The sequence below is a fragment of the Bufo bufo genome, chromosome 7 (genome assembly GCF_905171765.1).
Source record: "Bufo bufo chromosome 7, aBufBuf1.1, whole genome shotgun sequence".
Taxonomy (NCBI): domain Eukaryota; kingdom Metazoa; phylum Chordata; class Amphibia; order Anura; family Bufonidae; genus Bufo; species Bufo bufo.
Genome location: NC_053395.1, coordinates 110,855,611 through 110,874,394, shown reverse-complemented (window position 1 = coordinate 110,874,394; position 18,784 = coordinate 110,855,611). Strand labels below are relative to the sequence as shown.

At 45.6% G+C, this 18,784-nt stretch overlaps 1 protein-coding gene across 2 annotated transcripts in view; it reads left to right on the top strand.

Moving 5' to 3' along the window:
- The window catches only part of OSGEPL1 (O-sialoglycoprotein endopeptidase like 1), a 496,422-nt gene that overhangs the window by 346,167 nt on the left and 131,471 nt on the right, over positions 1 to 18,784 (top strand). For both annotated transcript variants that reach the window (XM_040440619.1, XM_040440618.1), the window contains exon 6: positions 7,030 to 7,101. In XM_040440619.1, the coding sequence (XP_040296553.1) occupies positions 7,030 to 7,101 (72 nt within the window). The remainder of the gene's footprint in view (positions 1 to 7,029; positions 7,102 to 18,784) is intronic.

The following is an 18,784-nucleotide window of genomic DNA, read 5'->3' as shown; positions in this document are numbered from 1 at the left end:
CAGTCAGCATTTGGTCAATAATCCATTAGTATTGCTGCAGCCAAAAAAAACAGGTGTAGATCTAAAACAGAGATGAGATGTGAATGGAATATTTGCATGTCTTCTGTGTTTTGTATCCACTCCTGCTTTTGGCTACCAAATTATAAGCCAATTCTGATGGGACCATACAGGCCTTACAGCTGCTACATAGACAGGATCCGCTGTGCGTCTCATTTTTCCTTCTTTCTGAAGGATCAGAAGAAGGGTCAATTAATATTGATGTCAACCAGGCCAAAAAGGCAAAGTAATGGCCCAGTCATGGAGTGGGGAGGGTGGGAACAGCATAAGAAGTCCACAGAGTGGCCCAGTGACATAGTGGTGAGGTGGCAGCAGCATGAGAGGACAAGAGAGTGGTGATTTGGTAGCAGCATGAGGAGACCACAGAGTGGTGAAGTGGCAGCAGCATATGGAGACCACAGGTGACATAGTGTGGAGGTGGTAGCAGCAGCATGAGGAGACTGCAGAGTGGCCCAGAGACAGAGTTGTGAGTTGGCAGCAGCATGAGAAGACCACAGAGTGGCAAGGTGACATAGTGTTGAGATAGCAGCAGCATGAGGAGACCACAGAGTGGTGATTTCACATCCAGCATGAGGAGACCAAAGAGTGGCACAATTACAGGGTTGGAGGTGGCAGCAGCAGCATGAGGAGACCACAGAGTTGTGATTTGACAGCAGCATGAAGAGACCACAGAGTGGTAAAGTGGCAGCAGCATGAGGAGGCCACAGAGTGGCACAAAGAGTGTGTAGGTGGCACCAGCAACATAAGGAGGCCACAGACTGGCAAGGTGAAATAGTGTGGAGGTGGCAGCAGCATGAGGAGACCACAGAGTGGCACAAAGCCAGAGTGTGGAGGTGGCAGCAGCAGCATGAGGAGACAACAGAGTGATGATTTGGCAGCAGCATGAGGAGACCACAGAGTGGTGAAATGGCAGCAGCATGAGGAGGCCACAGAGTGGCACAAAGACAGAGTGTGTAGGCGGCAGCAGCATGAGGAAACCACAGAGTAGTGATTTGGCAGCAGCATGAGGAGACTACAGAGTGGTGAAATGGCAGCAGCATGAGGAGACCACAGAGTAGCCCAGTGACAGAGTGGGGAGGTGGGTGGCAATAACAGTACTCGCTGACGATGGTGGGTGTAAGAATTAGCACTTGACATAAGATGTGTGGCATCAGGCGGGTGGCAGTATCAGAATAGTAGCTGAGGCAGGTAGCCAGAAGAAACCGGTCTCTTTTGTCAAGATTTGGGTGAGGCAGCATGGATGATCTAATCTGATGCATCAGGCATTGGTGGGTGGAAATCCTGGCTGATCCATGCCTGATTCATCTTGACAAATGTCAGTCTCTCCCCATTTTGGACAGGCGAGTTCTCTTTCGGGTAACTATGGCCCCCGCTGCACTAAACTCCCGCTCTGATGCCACACTACTGGCCGGGCAGGACAGGTTTTCCAGGTCAAACTCGTCCAGTTGCGGCCACAAATCCAGTTTAGCTGCCCAGTAGTCCAGCGGATCTTCAATGTGGGGTGGCAGGGTGCTGTCCAAGTATGCCACCACCTGCTGGTTCAGGTTCTGCTCCAGGCCTAGCTGCTGCTGCTGGTGAGTAGTTTCTTCACTAGGCTGCTTAAGAAATCGGCTCATTATAGCTGCTGCTGATGGAGCTGGTACTGCTCCTACCCCCCCCCCCCCCAACACAGCAGCCATGGCAGTGGAACGAGAGCGCAGTGGGCCTGCAAGAGGATGGACGACGGCACAGATAGGCAGCAGCCAACTGACTACATAGGATGTCTCTATAGTAGTTCAGTTTGTCCTCTCTCTCAGCTGGTGTAAAAAAGGCCCCCATTTTGGACCGGTAGCAAGATTCCAACAAGGTGGAGAGCCAGAAGTCATCCCTCTGCCGAATGGTGACAATTCGGCTGTCACTACCCAAGCAAGTGAGCATGCAGCGGGCCATTTGCTCAAGTGACTCGTAGGGACTCTCTGCCTTCATCTCCACTGCATACTGCCACGGTGTGCCGGGGTCATCTGCCTTGTCTTCCTCATCCCCCTCTTGCTCCTCCGGCTGCTCCTGCTCCTCGACTCCTGTCACCTGTGTAGAAAAAACACCCATTTAGCTACAAATTGCTTGTGCTCCAATGTCCTCCTCCAGTTCAGCCCCCACAGGGCTCATGTGGCCGGGAGATGTAGGCACCACATCTCCAGTCCCCTGACCAGCCAGATTTACCAGCATCTGTTCTAGGATATGAAGCAGTGGAATGATGTTGTTCATCCCGTAGTCCTGGCGAGTGACAAATAACATGGCATTCTCAAAGGGCCTGAGCAAACGGCAGGTGTAACGCATGAGCTGCCACTGACTGACATCGAAGTTACACAGGGAAGTACTCCTGTCCGCTTGGATCATCAAGAAATCGTTTATTGCCTTTCTCTGTTCGTATAGTCGGTCCAACATATGGAGGGTGGAATTCCAACGGGTGGAAACGTCGCATATCAGCCTATGTTGGGGGATGCCGTTCTGCCGCTGCAGCTCAAGGAGGGTGTGCTTTGCAGTGTAAGAGTGGCTGAAGTGCATGCAAGTTTCCTGGCCATTTTTAGGATGTCTTGCAGATGGGTGGAAGACTTCAGGAATCGCTTGACAATCAGATTGAACACGTGCGCCATGCAGGGCGTATGGCTCAGCCCTCCTTGACGCAGCGTCAACACCATGTTCTTCCTGTTGTCGGTCAACATGGTTCTGATTTTGAGTTGTCGCGGAGAAAGCCAGGATTCAATTTCTTGATGTACATGGAGCAGTTCTTCCCCTGTGTGACTCCGTTCGCCCAGGCAAACGAGGTGTAGAACAGCGTGACACCGCCGTGCCCTGCACATGTGGTATGCTGGAGGAGCACTGTGAATTGTCCCTGCAGTGGAGGCTGAGGACACGGTGATGGATGAGGAGGCAGAGGCGGACATTGTCGCAGGACCAACGGCGTGAGAACGTGGAGGCAGAAGCAGCGTCATCTGGCCAAGTTGCTGGTGTGGCTGGGCAGGGACGACAATTACCCAGTGGACATATATTGTCCTTGACTGTAGTTACAGCTCCACACGTCAGGGCTGCTGGGCACTTTGGCAGACACCGACAGGCTCAAGGACTGGCCCACCTTCTGTTCTAAATATGTGTGCAGGGCTGGTACTGCCTTTTTGGCAAAGAAATGACGCCTTGGGAATCTCCACCTCGGCTCAGCACAAACCATCAGTTCTCTGAAAGGTGCAGAGTCCACCACTTGAAAATAGAGGGACTGCAGCACCAGCAACTTGGCCAAGAACACGTTCAGCTTCTGCTCTGTTGGATGAGTGCATGCATACTGTTGTCTCTTGGCAATCTCTTCGATGATCGATTGCTGATGGAATGACTGACGAGGAGGTGCAGAAGCATCAGGATCCACAGATGATGGGAAGGACAGACAACTCCTTTTGGCTAAGGTGGTGGAGCCTTGACTGCCTGAAATCGGGTGCGTGCCACTGGGTGATGCAGCAGTTGCTGCAGCAGGCTGGACCACCACATCGGAGACACGGTTCTCCCAGGCCACTTTATGGTGACGCTGCATATGTTGATGCAGGGCCGTGGTGCCAACATTGGCACCCTGGCCACGCTTCACCTTCTGCCCAAAGATTCAGCAAATGGCCATGTTCACCTTCTCCGGCGGCTTAACAAAAAACTGCCACACATCCGAGTAGGTGAATTTACCCCCAACACTCTGATGTCACTTAGGACGAAGTGGTTGACTGAGTCAACCATTCAGGCACCTCTGGGTTGCTGGTCAAGACGGCTAACAAGTCTTTTTTTTCCCACTAATACACCACAAAAAAGGTTTTAAAACATATAACTGCACCGCTGAACGGCAAATAAGCCCCTTTTTTCACTAATACACCCCAAAAAAGGCCTCAGAACATATATCTGCACCGCTGAACGGCTAAAAACACTTTTTTTCCACTAATACACCCCAAAAAGGCTGTCATTTTGTCACTTCACCGCACAAAGGCTAATAAGCATTTTTGTTCCACTAATACACCACAAAAAAGGCTTCAGAACATATGACTGCATTGCTGAACAGCTAATAATACATTTTTTTCCACTAATACACCCCAAAAAAAGCTGTAATTTTGTCACTTCACCACACAACAGCAAATAAGTCCTTTTTTCCCTACTAATACACCCCACTAATGCTTTAGAACGTATAACTGCACCACACAACGGCTAATAAGACGTACAAATATTTCCTAGTAATACACCCTGTTAATGGCTGTATCACACAGCACTTGCACCCCAATAATAAGCAAGGTTTGCTGGAATTACAGAGGTATCATCTATTGCAAACCTGAAAGCAGCAGTATAATGGAAATTTGGATCCCCAGTCTGTGCAGCAAGGTGTAATAGTATTGCTCCTATTACCCAGGCTGTACACTCCCCTATTGGAACCTGTTCTCCTTTTATAGTGTGGAATAATTCCTCCCTATCCTTTCCCTACACTTCTAATGATCTTTCCCTGGACTTATATTCAGCCCAAAAAAAGTTTTAAAGTTTTTTCTACCACTTTCCCTAGAGCCTGCTAACGTCTCTCCCTGAATGGCTGAATCCAAGATGGCTGAGGCTATCTATAGGGCTGTGACATCACAGGGGCTGGCTGTTGATTGGCTGCATGCATGGCATTGTTGGTGATCCCTTGTTCCCAGAGTTCTTTTCTCCATGTCCTAACACGTGCAGCAGCCATTTTAGGAAAAAATGCCATTCGTTACCACGAAGCGTGAGGAAATTCGGATTTGGTGCGAATCTAATTTTTCCTGAAATTCGGATCGAATTCCACTTCGTCAACTTTGATTCGCTCATCTCTAGTTATGACTTCCCTGCAGTCCAGCAGCTGTGGCCATGCTTGAACACTACAGGAAGAAGCTCCAGCCTATGTGTGCTTCCACAGTCCTGGCCACCAGAGAGGCCAGCGCCTTTTTTTATAGTGTACAAACACATCCACCACTTCTAAACTGCAGGGTGGTCGTAACCCTTGGATACGAGCAGTGCATAATTTGATGGAAAAATGAATCAAGCCAGCAAAGGAGGCAATATGGACAATCACAATACATTAGTAAGTGGCTTGTATTAAAGAGGAACTGTCACCAGAAAATTCAATGCAATCTGGCAGCACTATGATACAGAGCAGGAGGAGCCGAGGAAATTGATAAATAGTTTTGTAGGAAAAGATTCCGTAACCCTGTAATTTATACATTTATATCTTTGCTTTTTTCACTTCTTGTGAATACTTATCGGTACAAGGAGAAGGTGTTATCAGTGATTGATAGCATTGTATGTATAAATGTGCATAAGAGAAGGCTGTCAGTCACTGATAACCCTTCCTTCATGTACGGATAGCTGTTCACAGGGCTGCAGATGTAAATGTAAACATGACTAGTTTTACTGAACCTACAAAACTATATATCAATCTGCTCAGCTTCTCCTGCTCTATAACATGGTACCTGCAGGTTGCACTGCATATTTAGTGACAGGTCCTCTTTAACTATCTCTACATGATAAATGCTGTTTGCTGAAATGAGACAACCCCTTTAAATGTAGCAACTAGCGTTGGGCAGCTGCTGCCAAAGTTAAAAACATCATGGGTTGCATCAAGAAGGGCATAGATGCACATGACAAGAATGTATACTATACTTTGATTTATCAAGGCTAGCTTGTGCTACTTTATAGGGCCGCTTCATAAATTACCTGCCTTTTCTGGTTCTCCGGTCTCCAGAATTAAATCCAGGGCAGCTCATAGGTGCCAAAGATTTCAGTCATTATTTACTGCATACATAATTATGAATTAGCTGGCTTATGGCCCCAGCCCTTGCAACACTCTCCTCACCTCCTTTTTGTAGAATTTGCGAGGGCAGCCTAAAACGCATATTACCACTAGAAAAGTTGCAAATGCATTGAAAAAACTGGTGTAAAAAGATAAATTCTCCCCATAGTACTAACAATATACACTCACCTAAAGAATTATTAGGAACACCATACTAATACGGTGTTGGACCCCCTTTTGCCTTCAAAACTGCCTTAATTCTACGTGGCATTGATTCAACAAGGTGCTGATAGCATTCTTTAGAGCATCCCAAAGATGCTCTATTGGGTTGAGATCTGGTGGGCCATTTTAGTACAGTGAACTCATTGTCATGTTCAAGAAACCATTTTTCCAGTCTTCAACAGTCCAATTTTGGTGAACTCGTGCAAATTGTAGCCTCTTTTTCCTATTTGTAGTGGACATGAGTGGTACCCGGTGGGGTCTTCTGCTGTTGTAGCCCATCCGCCTCAAGGTTGTGTGTGTTGTGGCTTCACAAAAGCTTTGCTGCATACCTCGGTTGTAACGAGTGGTTATTTCAGTCAACGTTGCTCTTCTATCAGCTTGAATCAGTCGGCCCATTCTCCTCTGACCTCTAGCATCAACAAGGCATTTTTGCCCACAGGACTGCCGCATACTGGATGTTTTTCCCTTTTCACACCATTCTTTGTAAACCCTAGAAATGGTTGTGCGTGAAAATCCCAGTAACTGAGCAGATTGTGAAATACTCAGACCGGTCCGTCTGGCACCAACAACCATGCCATGCTCAAAATTGCTTAAATCACCTTTCTTTCCCATTCTGACATTCAGTTTGGAGTTCAGGAGATTGTCTTGACCAGGACCACAACCCTACATGCATTGAAGCAACTGCCATGTGATTGGTTGACTAGATAATTGCATTAATGAGAAATAGAACAGGTGTTCCTAATAATTTTTTAGGTGAGTGTATAGATCACTAGTAACACACCCATAGAATATTGTGTACAGTTTTGGGCACCAGTGCACAAGAAAGACATAGTACAGGTTGAGTGGGTTTAAAGAACATGGCCATCTGCATGAGCCCTTAATGTTAGATTAGTAGATTAGTTTGTGCAAAGAAAATATTTTTGGAGTTATAACATACTTTATTTCCTCAGGAATGGCATTGAGAGACTACGCATTGGTGCTGGAGTCTTAGAAAATACAGATGACATACGTTATGAACCAAGGTAATGATTCAGACTTGACTAGTAGTTTAGACGTTAGTATGACTCAATCAATCAAAAAGTTGTATACCAGTGTTTGTTAGTTAATCATTGTTTCTTAATGGTACCTTTGTTTTAGCACCAGAGTTATCAGTATTTCTTTAATTCTGAATAACTGTAATAATTTTACTCTTCATCTTATCACAGGAGTATGAAAGATAGCTTACATTCCCACACTTATATTTTTTAGATAATGGGGGAGATTTATCAAGGCTGGTGCAAAGAAAAACTCACTTAGTTTCCCATAGAAACCAATCGGATTCCACTTTTCAGAGCAAAATTAAAAGATCAATCTGATTGGTTGCCATGCATCCTGCTTTCCAGCAGGCTGTTACAGCAGAGAACAGCCTGCCGCAATGCATACTGGCCCCATTAACTATAATGGGATCTGGCAACTACCAGGCAAGTTTTACTTTGCACTAGTTTGGCTAAATCTCCCAATGTACTGACTTCCTTCATACAGTACATTTCTAAAGTTCTTTAACCAGTTCCCAACCACCCCTAGACTATTTATGTCCGGGCAGTCAGGACAAAAAAACATCCTCGCCTTCTCTATGGAAAGCCCTGCTGTCACTGACATCGAGCCCCCTGCTCCAGCTGCGATCTCTGCAGGGATGTTTTAAAACGTCCCTGCAGAGATCGCAGCTGGAGCAGGGGGCTCGAAGTCAGTGACAGCAGGGCTTTCCATAGAGAAGGCGAGGATGTTTTTTTGTCCTGACTGCCCGGACATAAATAGTCTAGGGGTGGTTGGGAACTGGTTAAAGAACTTTAGAAATGTACTGTATGAAGGAAGTCAGTACATTGGGAGATTTAGCCAAACTAGTGCAAAGTAAAACTTGCCTGGTAGTTGCCAGATCCCATTATAGTTAGAGCCTTGAACGGATCTCCCAAGCGGACCCAGAAACGCCAGTGTGAAAGTAGCCTAAGCGTGGTTGGAGTCTCAGATGGGCACAGCATATTGGGCACTGAAATACCATATCTGTGCATAAAATTGAAATGTTCATTTTGCAGTCTTCTGCGCGTTAATTTCTACAAAATACCTATGGCATAAAATTTTTGACTCCACCCCTTAATAGCTTGAGGGGCAGTGTTTCCAAAATCGGGTCACTTCCCAGGGTTCCAGTTGTCAGCACAAGCTGTGTAAATCACCACATTTGGGCCTCAAAATGCACATGGTGCTTTATTACTCCTGAGTTCTTTCATACTTTAATGCAAAAGATTAGGCTTACATGTAGGGCGTTTCTAAACCTGAAACAATAGCATAATAGGAGAGCTTACTTTGCACACTGGCAGAACATATTGGACACTGAAATGGCATATCTGTTGAAAATTTACATTTTGCACCTGTCTGCTGTACATTCATTTCAAAACACCTGTGCGGTCAAAATGTTAACTACACCCGTTGAAAAATTCTGTGACGGGTGTGGTCTATAAAATGGAGTAATTTATTTTAAGTTTCCTTTTTTATTTCACCTCAGAGCAGGGGAACACCTAGATCTGACAGGGCCCCTAGCAGACCTTACTATGGGTCCCCCGCCCTACCCAGCTTCCCAATATGCCTGCATCAATCACTCCCAGGCAACACAGAATGCAAGCCGCAGTGCCCCAGTTCTCTGATTAATTTACATTTTTCTTATAAGTGGAAGACATTTTAATTTAAAAAAAATTGCAAATCCTCTCTTTTTTCTGAACCCTGCAGTTCAAGACTACATAGGAGGTATTATCATACTCTGGAAATATTATGTATCAAAATTTGGGTGCTTTTTCGCCTATTACCCCATGTGAAAATGAAAAATCTGGTGCTAAAGCAATATTTTATTGGAAGAAATAAAATTTTACATTTTCACAGCCAAGTGTTTCTAAATTCTTTGAAACGCTTTTGGGCCAAAGCCCTCACTACACCCCTCGATAAATTCCTTGGTCTGTGTAGTTTCCAAAATGGGGTCACATTTTTTGGGGAGTTTCCACTGTAGAGGTTCCTGAGGGTCTCTTCAAATGCAACATAGTGTGTGAAAACCATTATAGCAAAATCTGCCCTCCAAAAGCCAAATGGCGCCTTCCCTTATAAGCTCTACTGTGTTCCCATACAGCAGTTTTTTACCATATATGCGATGTTGCTGTATTCAGGGAAAAATATGTAACAAATTGTGTGGTACTTTTTCTCCTGTTACTCTTTGTGAAAATAAAAAATGTGGCGCTAACGCAACATTTTATTGGAACAAATGAAATTTTTCATATTTACAGTCAAGTCACTATACACCTTGATGAATTCCTTGAGGAGTTTAGTTTTCAAAATGGCATCATTTTTTGATGTTTCCACCTTTTGGGGTACCTCAGGGTCTATTTAATTCTGACATGGCACCAATAAACCATTCCAGCAAAATCTGCTATTAAGGACATGTGCATGGACAATGGTTGTGGAACCACTGTGCCAAGTAACCAGTTTGACATTGGGTCGAACCCTAATGGCGATATTATGATGCTTTCCCAGTATTCACTCTTTAACTGCTACCTCCTCGGATGGTCCTGGTGTACTTGACAGTTCACCTACTGTGGTCAGAGACACTTCTGAAAACACCAGAGACACAGGCATTGCACCATTTTGAACCAGGCTAAACACAGACAAATCCAAGGCAAACACTGATTACAGGCATGAGACAAAACGCAGACCACTGGCAGATAAACAGAACTGAAACCCATGCAGATAGACTACAAGAGCCAGACATACAGACTTCAGGAACTAGGACACATGGACTACCGGTGCAGACTACTCGAACTTGGACACGGTTCAAACATAGCAGATACATAAGTAAAAGTTAGCAAAAAAGAACAGGCACAGAACATTAGGACACATTTCAAACACAGCAGATACAGGAATATACATTGACAGACAGACTGATAAGCCCAATATAGGTTCTAGCAGACCACATACCACAGGCTCTATCTTAGGGATGGGCTGCACCTCAGTGGGGAAGGGGCAGCTTTTTTTGGGGAGAAGATGGCTAAAAGGTTGGAGGATAGTGCAGATAGAGACCTGGGACAAGGTAATGGAACTGGGGGAGGAATGGAAGGAGGGACTAGAACAGTTCAGAAGGAAATGTGTAGGGTAAAAAATATACATAAACCTCTTAATAGTATGTATACTAAAGCCAGAAGCCTGACTAATAAAACTGGTAAACTGGAATTAGTGATTTGTAAGGAGGACTATGATATAGTGGGAATAACTTAGACATGTCTGGATAATAACTATGACTGGGCAGTTAACGCACAGGGTTACAGTCCATTTAGAAAGGATTGCCAACCGGAGAGGGAGAGGAGTTTGCCTTTTATGTCAAGTCCTTTCTTTTTAAAAGGCTTTATTTATAAATTTTAAATCTTTGTTACAGACAGAAACAAAAACCACCGGGGACATACCCGGTAAGAGTTAGCAATGAACATACATACCCATCAGACAATGTCACAAAGGGCCACAATACTATGGGAACAATATGGACACGATAAATTCCCAAATATAAGATCATATGGGTGAAGACCCTATTAACCATAGTCAAAAAGAATTACTCACAGCGTCTGATTCCATGCATACACACATACACACCGACAGTGACACGTTCTCGAACTGAAACATTCCACTTCACAACTCAACCGTATTGGCGTTAATTCATACCCCCCAGATCTTCTCAAATTTCTCTGGAATGCCCCTGGCCTCATAGGTAAGCTTATACAGAGACAATGTGGTATTGATCAAAGTAATCCAATGAGAGATCGCTGGTTGTTTAGGAGGCTTCCAGTTCAGCAGGATGGATTTCCTAGCATAAAATAATAGTAACCTGTAAAGGATTCTCATGTATTTGGTCGGAATAATCTCATTAACCAAACCCAGCAAACAAACCTCAGGTGTTACTACCGCTGGGAATCCTAATTTGGTGTCAAAAAAGGCATGTACATCAGCCCAAAATTTAGCTATAATGGGACACTCCCAGACCATGTGCATGAGTGTACCTTTAGCGGTGTTACATCGGGTACATGAGTCAGAGGAAAGCTTCCGCATATGCATTAACCGTACCGGAGTATAATACACTCTATGTAACCATTTTGCCTGAATCAGCTGATCCCGTGCACAGATCACCGTCCCCCTCCAGGAGGAAATCAGTTCTTTTTCATGATGAGATGCTAAACTAGGAATATCCGCACGCCACTTGCCAAACGCTTTTGCAATCGGGGAGGGGCGAACTGATATAAGGAACCCATACAACTCAGAGACCATCTTAGTCTGTTGGACTCGCCTAACAATTTTCTCAACAGGGCTAAATTCTATTCTCAGTGGGCCAGGCCCAAATTGGGCGTTACAGGCGTGCCTCAACTGAAAGAATTTAAACAGGGAGGATCGCTGCGACCCACACTCCGCCTGTAGGGACGAGAATGATTTAAAGTATCCCTCCTCATACAACTGAGTGAGGTATTTGACACCACGCTGTGGCCAGAATTCAAAGTCTGGCAGTGATACTAATTCTGACAATAAAGGGTTTCTCCATAACGGTAGGACAGGAGACCATAAGACTCCCAGGTCGTCGTCCTCATTTCTCACCCCCACAAAAGAGCTCCATGCCTTCAACACACTAGTCATGAGCGACGTTCGGTGCCGCAGTGGATACTGCCCGTTCCTGTACACTAAATTAGTCATGGCTTCATAAGAACCCATCAATGCGGCTTCCAACACTACAGCGGGATTACTAGGGTCTGCCTGAACCCACCATGCAACATAGTTTAATTGCGCCGCTATATAATACAAGTACAGATCAGGGAGCTCTAAACCTCCTCTGCTATACGGAGCCTTTAGAGTTTCCCTAGCTATGCGTGGGACCGACTTGTTCCACAAAAAGGTTGTCAACATAGAATCCATATTCTTAAAGTGCGACTTAGGAATTATAACAGGGGCCGCCCTGTAAATATATAATAATTTGGGTAACAAGACCATTTAAAAAACATTTATACGGCCAATCAAGGACAGCGGTAAGGCCTCCCATGCCTTCAGCCTCCGCTGGACATATTGCACAACCGGGCCCAGGTTAAGGGCAGCAAAGCACGACACATCTTTGTGAATAACTATTCCTAGGTACGTAAAGCGATCCACTACCTGAAGGGACGAAGACGGGGATATACTCTAAGAAGACACATCATCCACTAAGTATAATGCCGACTTAGCCCAATTCACACGTAGACCTGAAAAGGAACCATATGAGTTGACTAAATCCAAAAGGTTCTCCAAGGAAGGGCCCACATCTCCCAAATATATCAGCATGTCGTCAGCATATAATGAAATCTTTTCAGAGATGCCCGCTACCTCCCAACCCCTAATCCCAGCACTGCCATCTATACTGATAGAAAGGGGTTCCATAATCAACGCAAATAAAAGAGGGGACAACGGGCACCCCTGTCTAGTACCCCTCCCCAATGGAAATGGCTGAGATAGGTAACCGTTCACCCTTACCCGGGCCGTTGGATGCATGTACAACAAGTGAACCCACCGCAGAAAATTTTTGGGGATCCTTAGTTTCGCCATGACCGCCCACATAAACTGCCATTCGACAGAATCGAAGGCCTTTTCATTATCTAGTGATGCTATCGCTCTATTACCTGCATTATCATGCTTCACCTGTAAGTTCGTAAAAAGACGCCGAAGATTTATGTCCGTGGATTTCCCAGGCATAAAACCCGACTGATCCACTCCAACTATAGAAAGTATAACAGCCGACAATCGAGTAGCCAACACCTTAGCTAAAATCTTAGCATCAGAATTAATTAGCGATATCGGCCTATAAGAGCTGCATTGGTCCGGAGGCTTCCCAGGTTTGTGGATCACTACTATAGTAGCTTCCCGAAACGATGTCGGCAATTCTCCTGTTTCAAACGCATGCGCAAACATATTACAGAGTCTCGAACTCCCATCCTTAATTTGAAAAGCATACCATTCCACTGGAAAGCCATCCGGACCAGGAGCCTTACCCCCTGACATAGATGAAATTGCCGTCTGGATCTCTTGTTGCATTATGGGCGCATCTAACATCTGCTGATCCGAACGAGACAGCTGTGGCAAGGGAATGGCATCCAAAAACCGCAAGGTATCTTCAGGTAACTTAGCGGCTCTGGAGGCATAAAGGGCCGAGTAATATGTAACAAATTGGGCACTAATATCCTCCGGTGATGTGCATAACTCCCCTGCATCACTCCGAATGCCCGCCACCACCGCTTGCGGTGTTTCCACTCTAGCAAGATACGCTAATGCCTTTCCACTCTTATCTCCTTCCGGGAAACAATTCTGTTTCAGGGACAGTAGACGTTTCTGCGTATATTCAGTTAAATGCAAGACATACTGTCTCTGTATGGAGAGCCATTCGGACCGATGCACTGGCGTGGGGTCATCCACATATTCTTTTTCAGCTATCGCTAGTTTCTCCTCCAGCTTCACTCTAGTGACAGCTAGTTCTAGTCTGTGGGTTGCTACTGCCACTATTACAATCCCCCTCAACACAGCCTTAGACGCATCCCATTCCACCAAAGGATTAGAGGATCCCTTATTCTCTGCCCAAAATGTCGAAATGCCCTCAACACAAGCTACATGCACCGGAAGTACCTCCAGCCATTTGGGATTAAGTCTCCAGACAGGGCGTGGCCTACCAACCGCAAGCCTAAGCACTACCTGCAGGGGGGCATGATCAGAGATTCCCCTTGGCAAGTATTCCGCCTCCCTCACCCACTGAATGCCCGCCTGGTTCGCAAAGGCCAGATCAATGCGAGACATAGAATGAATCGAGGCTGAATGACAGGAATACTGTCTGGCCATAGGATGGAGTCCTCTCCAAATCTCAAATAAATTATTCGCCTGTGCCCAATGTTGGAGCGTCGGCACATGTCTAGCAGTCGGCCGAAGCCTGTCCAGCTGGGCATCCAGTGTAGCGTTAAAATCCCCTAGCATGAAAAGGGGGGCCACCGGAAGAACAGCTACTCGAGTCATAATATAGTCTAACAATTCCCTCGCAAACGGCGGCGGTACATATACGGCCACTAGTATAACCCCATGACCCCAGATAGTGGCCTGCAGTAGGACATATTTCCCTAACGGATCAATGTGCACAGAGATCAGCTGAAAGGGAAGAGACTTACTGACCAGTACCGAAACTCCCCTAGCATAGTTGGAGTAAGTTGCGTGATACACAGGACCCACCCACGGCCTCTTAATAGATAGCACCTTTCGCCCCCGAAGATGAGTTTCCTGAAAAACAAGAATATCCGGCTTATACTTTTTAACATAATTAAACACCAAAGCTCTTTTTATCTTATCGTTCAGACCTCTCACATTCCAGGAGATTATCTTACATCCCGCCATTCTTTCCGGAGATACATGGACCAATCAACACCCGTGTCACTGTCACACTCACACACACACACATACAAGACAAATTGAACAATGAACATACCCATGCCTAACCCACCCTGCCTAGACTTCCCCAACCTGTTTAAGCTCCTGGAGCCCTAAACTTGATAAACTAACGTAGGTCTATCCTGAGTACTCAGAACTAGTTAACAGAGAATCAATATAGCAATTATTCACTACAGGTACATCACCTTGAACGGAGCTCACCCCTGATAATAGTAAGCTATTAAATTGCAACATATAATCCTGCCTGCCCCAGCCTAGGAGCTAACTAAGAAAAACAATGCCCCCCAGTTCAGGCAGAAAAAACTCTTGACGCCAACAGTGTAATCTTCTCCGTCGCAGCCATCAACCCGGATGCGAATGATCAAGCCAGTCCATGGCCTCCTCTGGCGTTTGAAAAAATTTGGCACGGTCACCCTCCTGGATCTGCAGTCTGGACGGATACATCATGGCGTACTTCAGCCCCAACTCACGGAGGCGAGCTCGAACTGCAGCAAACTGGCGACGTTGCTTCTGGACTTCCGCCGTGAAGTCAGGATAGAGCAAGCGAGAGAAGCGGTTTTGCGGCCATCAGTTTAATAGAGCCTAATGGTAAAAAAAAGACTGGAGTGTCAGACAGGAGAGACAGCTCACACACTGGCTTAAACAGCAGAGTCTCTTACAGATGAAAGTCTGCCCACCAGGAGATAGATAGATAAAATATGGGAGTAGTAGCTGAAGCTTCGGTGTTGCCCTTAAAGAGAGAGGGCTATAGGGAATCCACATAACAGGAGCACTCTCCCCAGCCAAGCTCCTTCTTCAGCCACCGGCGTTCAGCCACGTGTGCTCCTTCCCCTGCGGCAAGATGTCGAGCGTCACACTCCACACTGCCCAGCAAAGCTCCCGGCGAGAGGCCCGACGGTGGCAAGTATTCAGCGGCAGCTTACCGCGACTCCGCAGCTCACTCCAGCTCCCAACACTGACGGCGTCGGCTCCCTGCTACTGCGTCCTGCCGGGGGACACCGCTCCTCACCTCCCCAAGATGGCCGTCCTCCGCTACCCCGAGAGTAAGGTAGGGAAAGTCACACTGCCCGCTCCACAGGAATCGCCGTCTGTGCTCCGGGGTCCTTTCTAAAGATATAAGTGAGGGACATGAACATGTGGTGTCACTGTGGGTAGAAATACTTGGAGGCAAAAACAATAATAAAATACTAATAGGCCTCTACATAACTTCAGCGTGTCCACCGCCAATTCTAAATATAAAGACAGTGTTACGCTCTAGTGTGAGAGGGAAACCCCACACCGAACATAGGAGGGAAAGGAAATAAGGCCTGAAAACTAGGGAAGGAAGATGGACACCTCCTAGTGAAAACTCTACTGTTTGCCTTGACTGATTACCAGTATGAACAGACCCCAAAAGTAGGTGAATTCATTCATAGGAATACTTAAAGTCCTATCTAACCCTAAAGGACCCTGGTACTAATGACAGGAATGAGACAACCTGTTCCTCCAAAAGGAAGAATGAACGTGAGTCTCCCTGAGGCCTAATACAAAGCAACAAGGAAATGCAACACACAGAAAAGTCCAAATAAAATACAAAAAAGAAAGGTAACACTTAACTTCCAAGAAGCTATGGCAGCACCAGGAACTCAGTCGAGATCCAAACACTAGCTATCCACAGGTCCAACTGAAGCTATAAACCGCGCAGCATTGTGGGAGAAAGAACTATAAATAGGTAAAGTTAAATGACCACAATAGCAACACCTGGAAGTTAAGGGTGTGGCCAGTACCAGAACAACACAGACGCCTATTGATCCACAAGGTAAACATGTCAAATCAAACCATGTGTTGCCAGTCTTAAAGATCTCCTGTCACTCACTGTCGCGGGGACGTCCGTATGTCTCGGTACGTCTGTGACAGACAGCTTCCTTGCTGTGTTACAATTAGACCATCTTCTATGCCTAAACCAGGCGTAGCAAATGTTAAATAAGATGGGCCTACCGACCTGTCCTCTTCCCTACCTACACCACGCCCCCCTTTTTTAGGCCTGGCGTGAACTGGGGAAGAAGTGGCAGATTCTTCCACAACATGGGGTGTGACAGAATCCGCGACAGATATGTTCGTAAATGACCCCATTGTACCTAATGTGAAACATGGAGGAGGCTTGGTCATGTTCTGGGCTGCTTTGCTGCATCTGGCATAGGATATATTCAATCTGTGCGGGGTACAATTAAATTTCAAGACTATCAAGCCATTCTGGAGCGAAATGTGCTGCCGAGTGTCAGAAAGCTTGGTCTCAGTCACAGGTCATGAGTCCTCCAATAGGACAGTGACCCAAAACATCCAAGAACGGCTAAGAGAATAGCATTGGGCTATTCTGAAGTGGCTTTCTATGAGAGCCCTGATGTAAATCCTATTGAATATCTGTTGAAGGAGCTGAAATATGCAGTCTGGAGAAGGCACCCTTCAAACCTGAGACAACTGGAGAACTTTGCTCACGAGGAGTGGGCCAAAATACCCGTGGACAGGTGCAGAAATCTCATTGAGGGTTACAGAAATTGATTGTAGTTATTGCCTCAAAATGTTGTGCAACAAACTATTAAGTTAAGGGTGCCATAATTTTTGTCCAGGCCCATTTGTTCCAGCATCATAATTTTTAGGACTCATAGGCCCCAATACCTTCACTTCATAATTCTGGTGTCAAAATTTTGCAAAAATAGGGCTTTTGCTACCTTTCACGCTTGCACAAAATGTGTGACTTTTTTGCACTCGCTTGTGCAAAATTTTGCAACTTTTTGCATTTTTACTCCACTCACTCCAGTTTTGTAATGTGGGTGGAAAAGTGGGTTTGGTAAACTATGTTAATGAGTTTCACTCCAGATTTATCACTGAGACTTTTTAAAAAAAAGTCATAAAAAAGTCACAATCTTACTGCAGGAGGAGTGTGGAGTAGGAAAACTGGAGTAAATTCTCTAGACAAGTGTTAGGTCTAAGGATAAGCCTAATTTATCAAGTAACATGAGACATTTGATAAATGTGGCATAAAGTACTCCAACACAGACTCAAGCAAAACTGACTTACAATTTTCCCCTCATGATAAATTCCCCCCATAATATTTAGGAAAACTTGTTATCTCTTTTCATTTATTTTTTTTATGATTTGTTTTCCCTCCCCAAGCTCTGGTAAACCATTACAGCAACAGATGTCTGAGTGACACTGACATATATAGCCTTGGGTAAACGCACATTTGAAGGCGTTAACATGCAGTGTGTTTAAAAAGACACAGTGCCGGCACGTCTCATGCTTTTTTCATATTCCAAAGCTTCCAAAGATTGTCCCTGATCGGAGGCAGACGTTGTTATGAGATTTTTTTTAAAAAGTGGCGTGAGGGAGCATGATGGTTGGCAAGTGGATGTGACATTAATGACCTGCAGCAGCCATACAGAATATGATGTTAGGTAGGCAGGCTGACAGACAGCAGGAGCGACAAGATGGGGCAGCAGCAGCAATGAGAGGACTATTGATCTCATTCAGCCTGCCTGAACTGTGAGAAAATTTCTGTATTACTATATTAATAGTACATTTATGCTGCACCTTAATTTAAACACCCCACCAAGAAAATGTCAAAATTTCAACCATGTGGAAAGTTCACAGAAAGTGACGATTGAGGCTTTAGTCGCATAATGCAGGTCCTAGCTTTGCCTGGACATTAAAAAACAGCTGGTATCGATGCAGTGATCACTTACATTTATGCTGCACCTTAAACAAATTTAAAACCTCATTAGTGGCAGTGGCATGATGCAGTCTTTGCCACACAGTGATAATCACAGGGAGCGGCCCATGTTATCTGCAACATGAGAGTACCAGGCAGGGATGTTTTTTTGAAAGAAATAATGCCAGCTAGGAATCATCCAGCGAGGCTTAGTGCACACCATTAGCTGTCTAAAGGTAGCAGACTCGACTAAATGGTACGGCAGCAACTGCGCTGCCAGCAACTTGGCCAGGTGGAAATTAAGCTTGCTCACCATCGGATTGCTGGGCACTTGAGTTGTTTCCTGGCCACCCATTCCGTTATCGATGGCTGACGATAGATCGGCGGAGGAGGAGTCTGAGCAGGAGACGCAGAAAGGGATGATGATAATGTGAAAGACACCGTACTGCTCGTGGATTCGGCCTTGCTGCCGCAAACTGGACCAAGTGAAGGAGGGAACTCCTGCTGCGGTGGCTGGC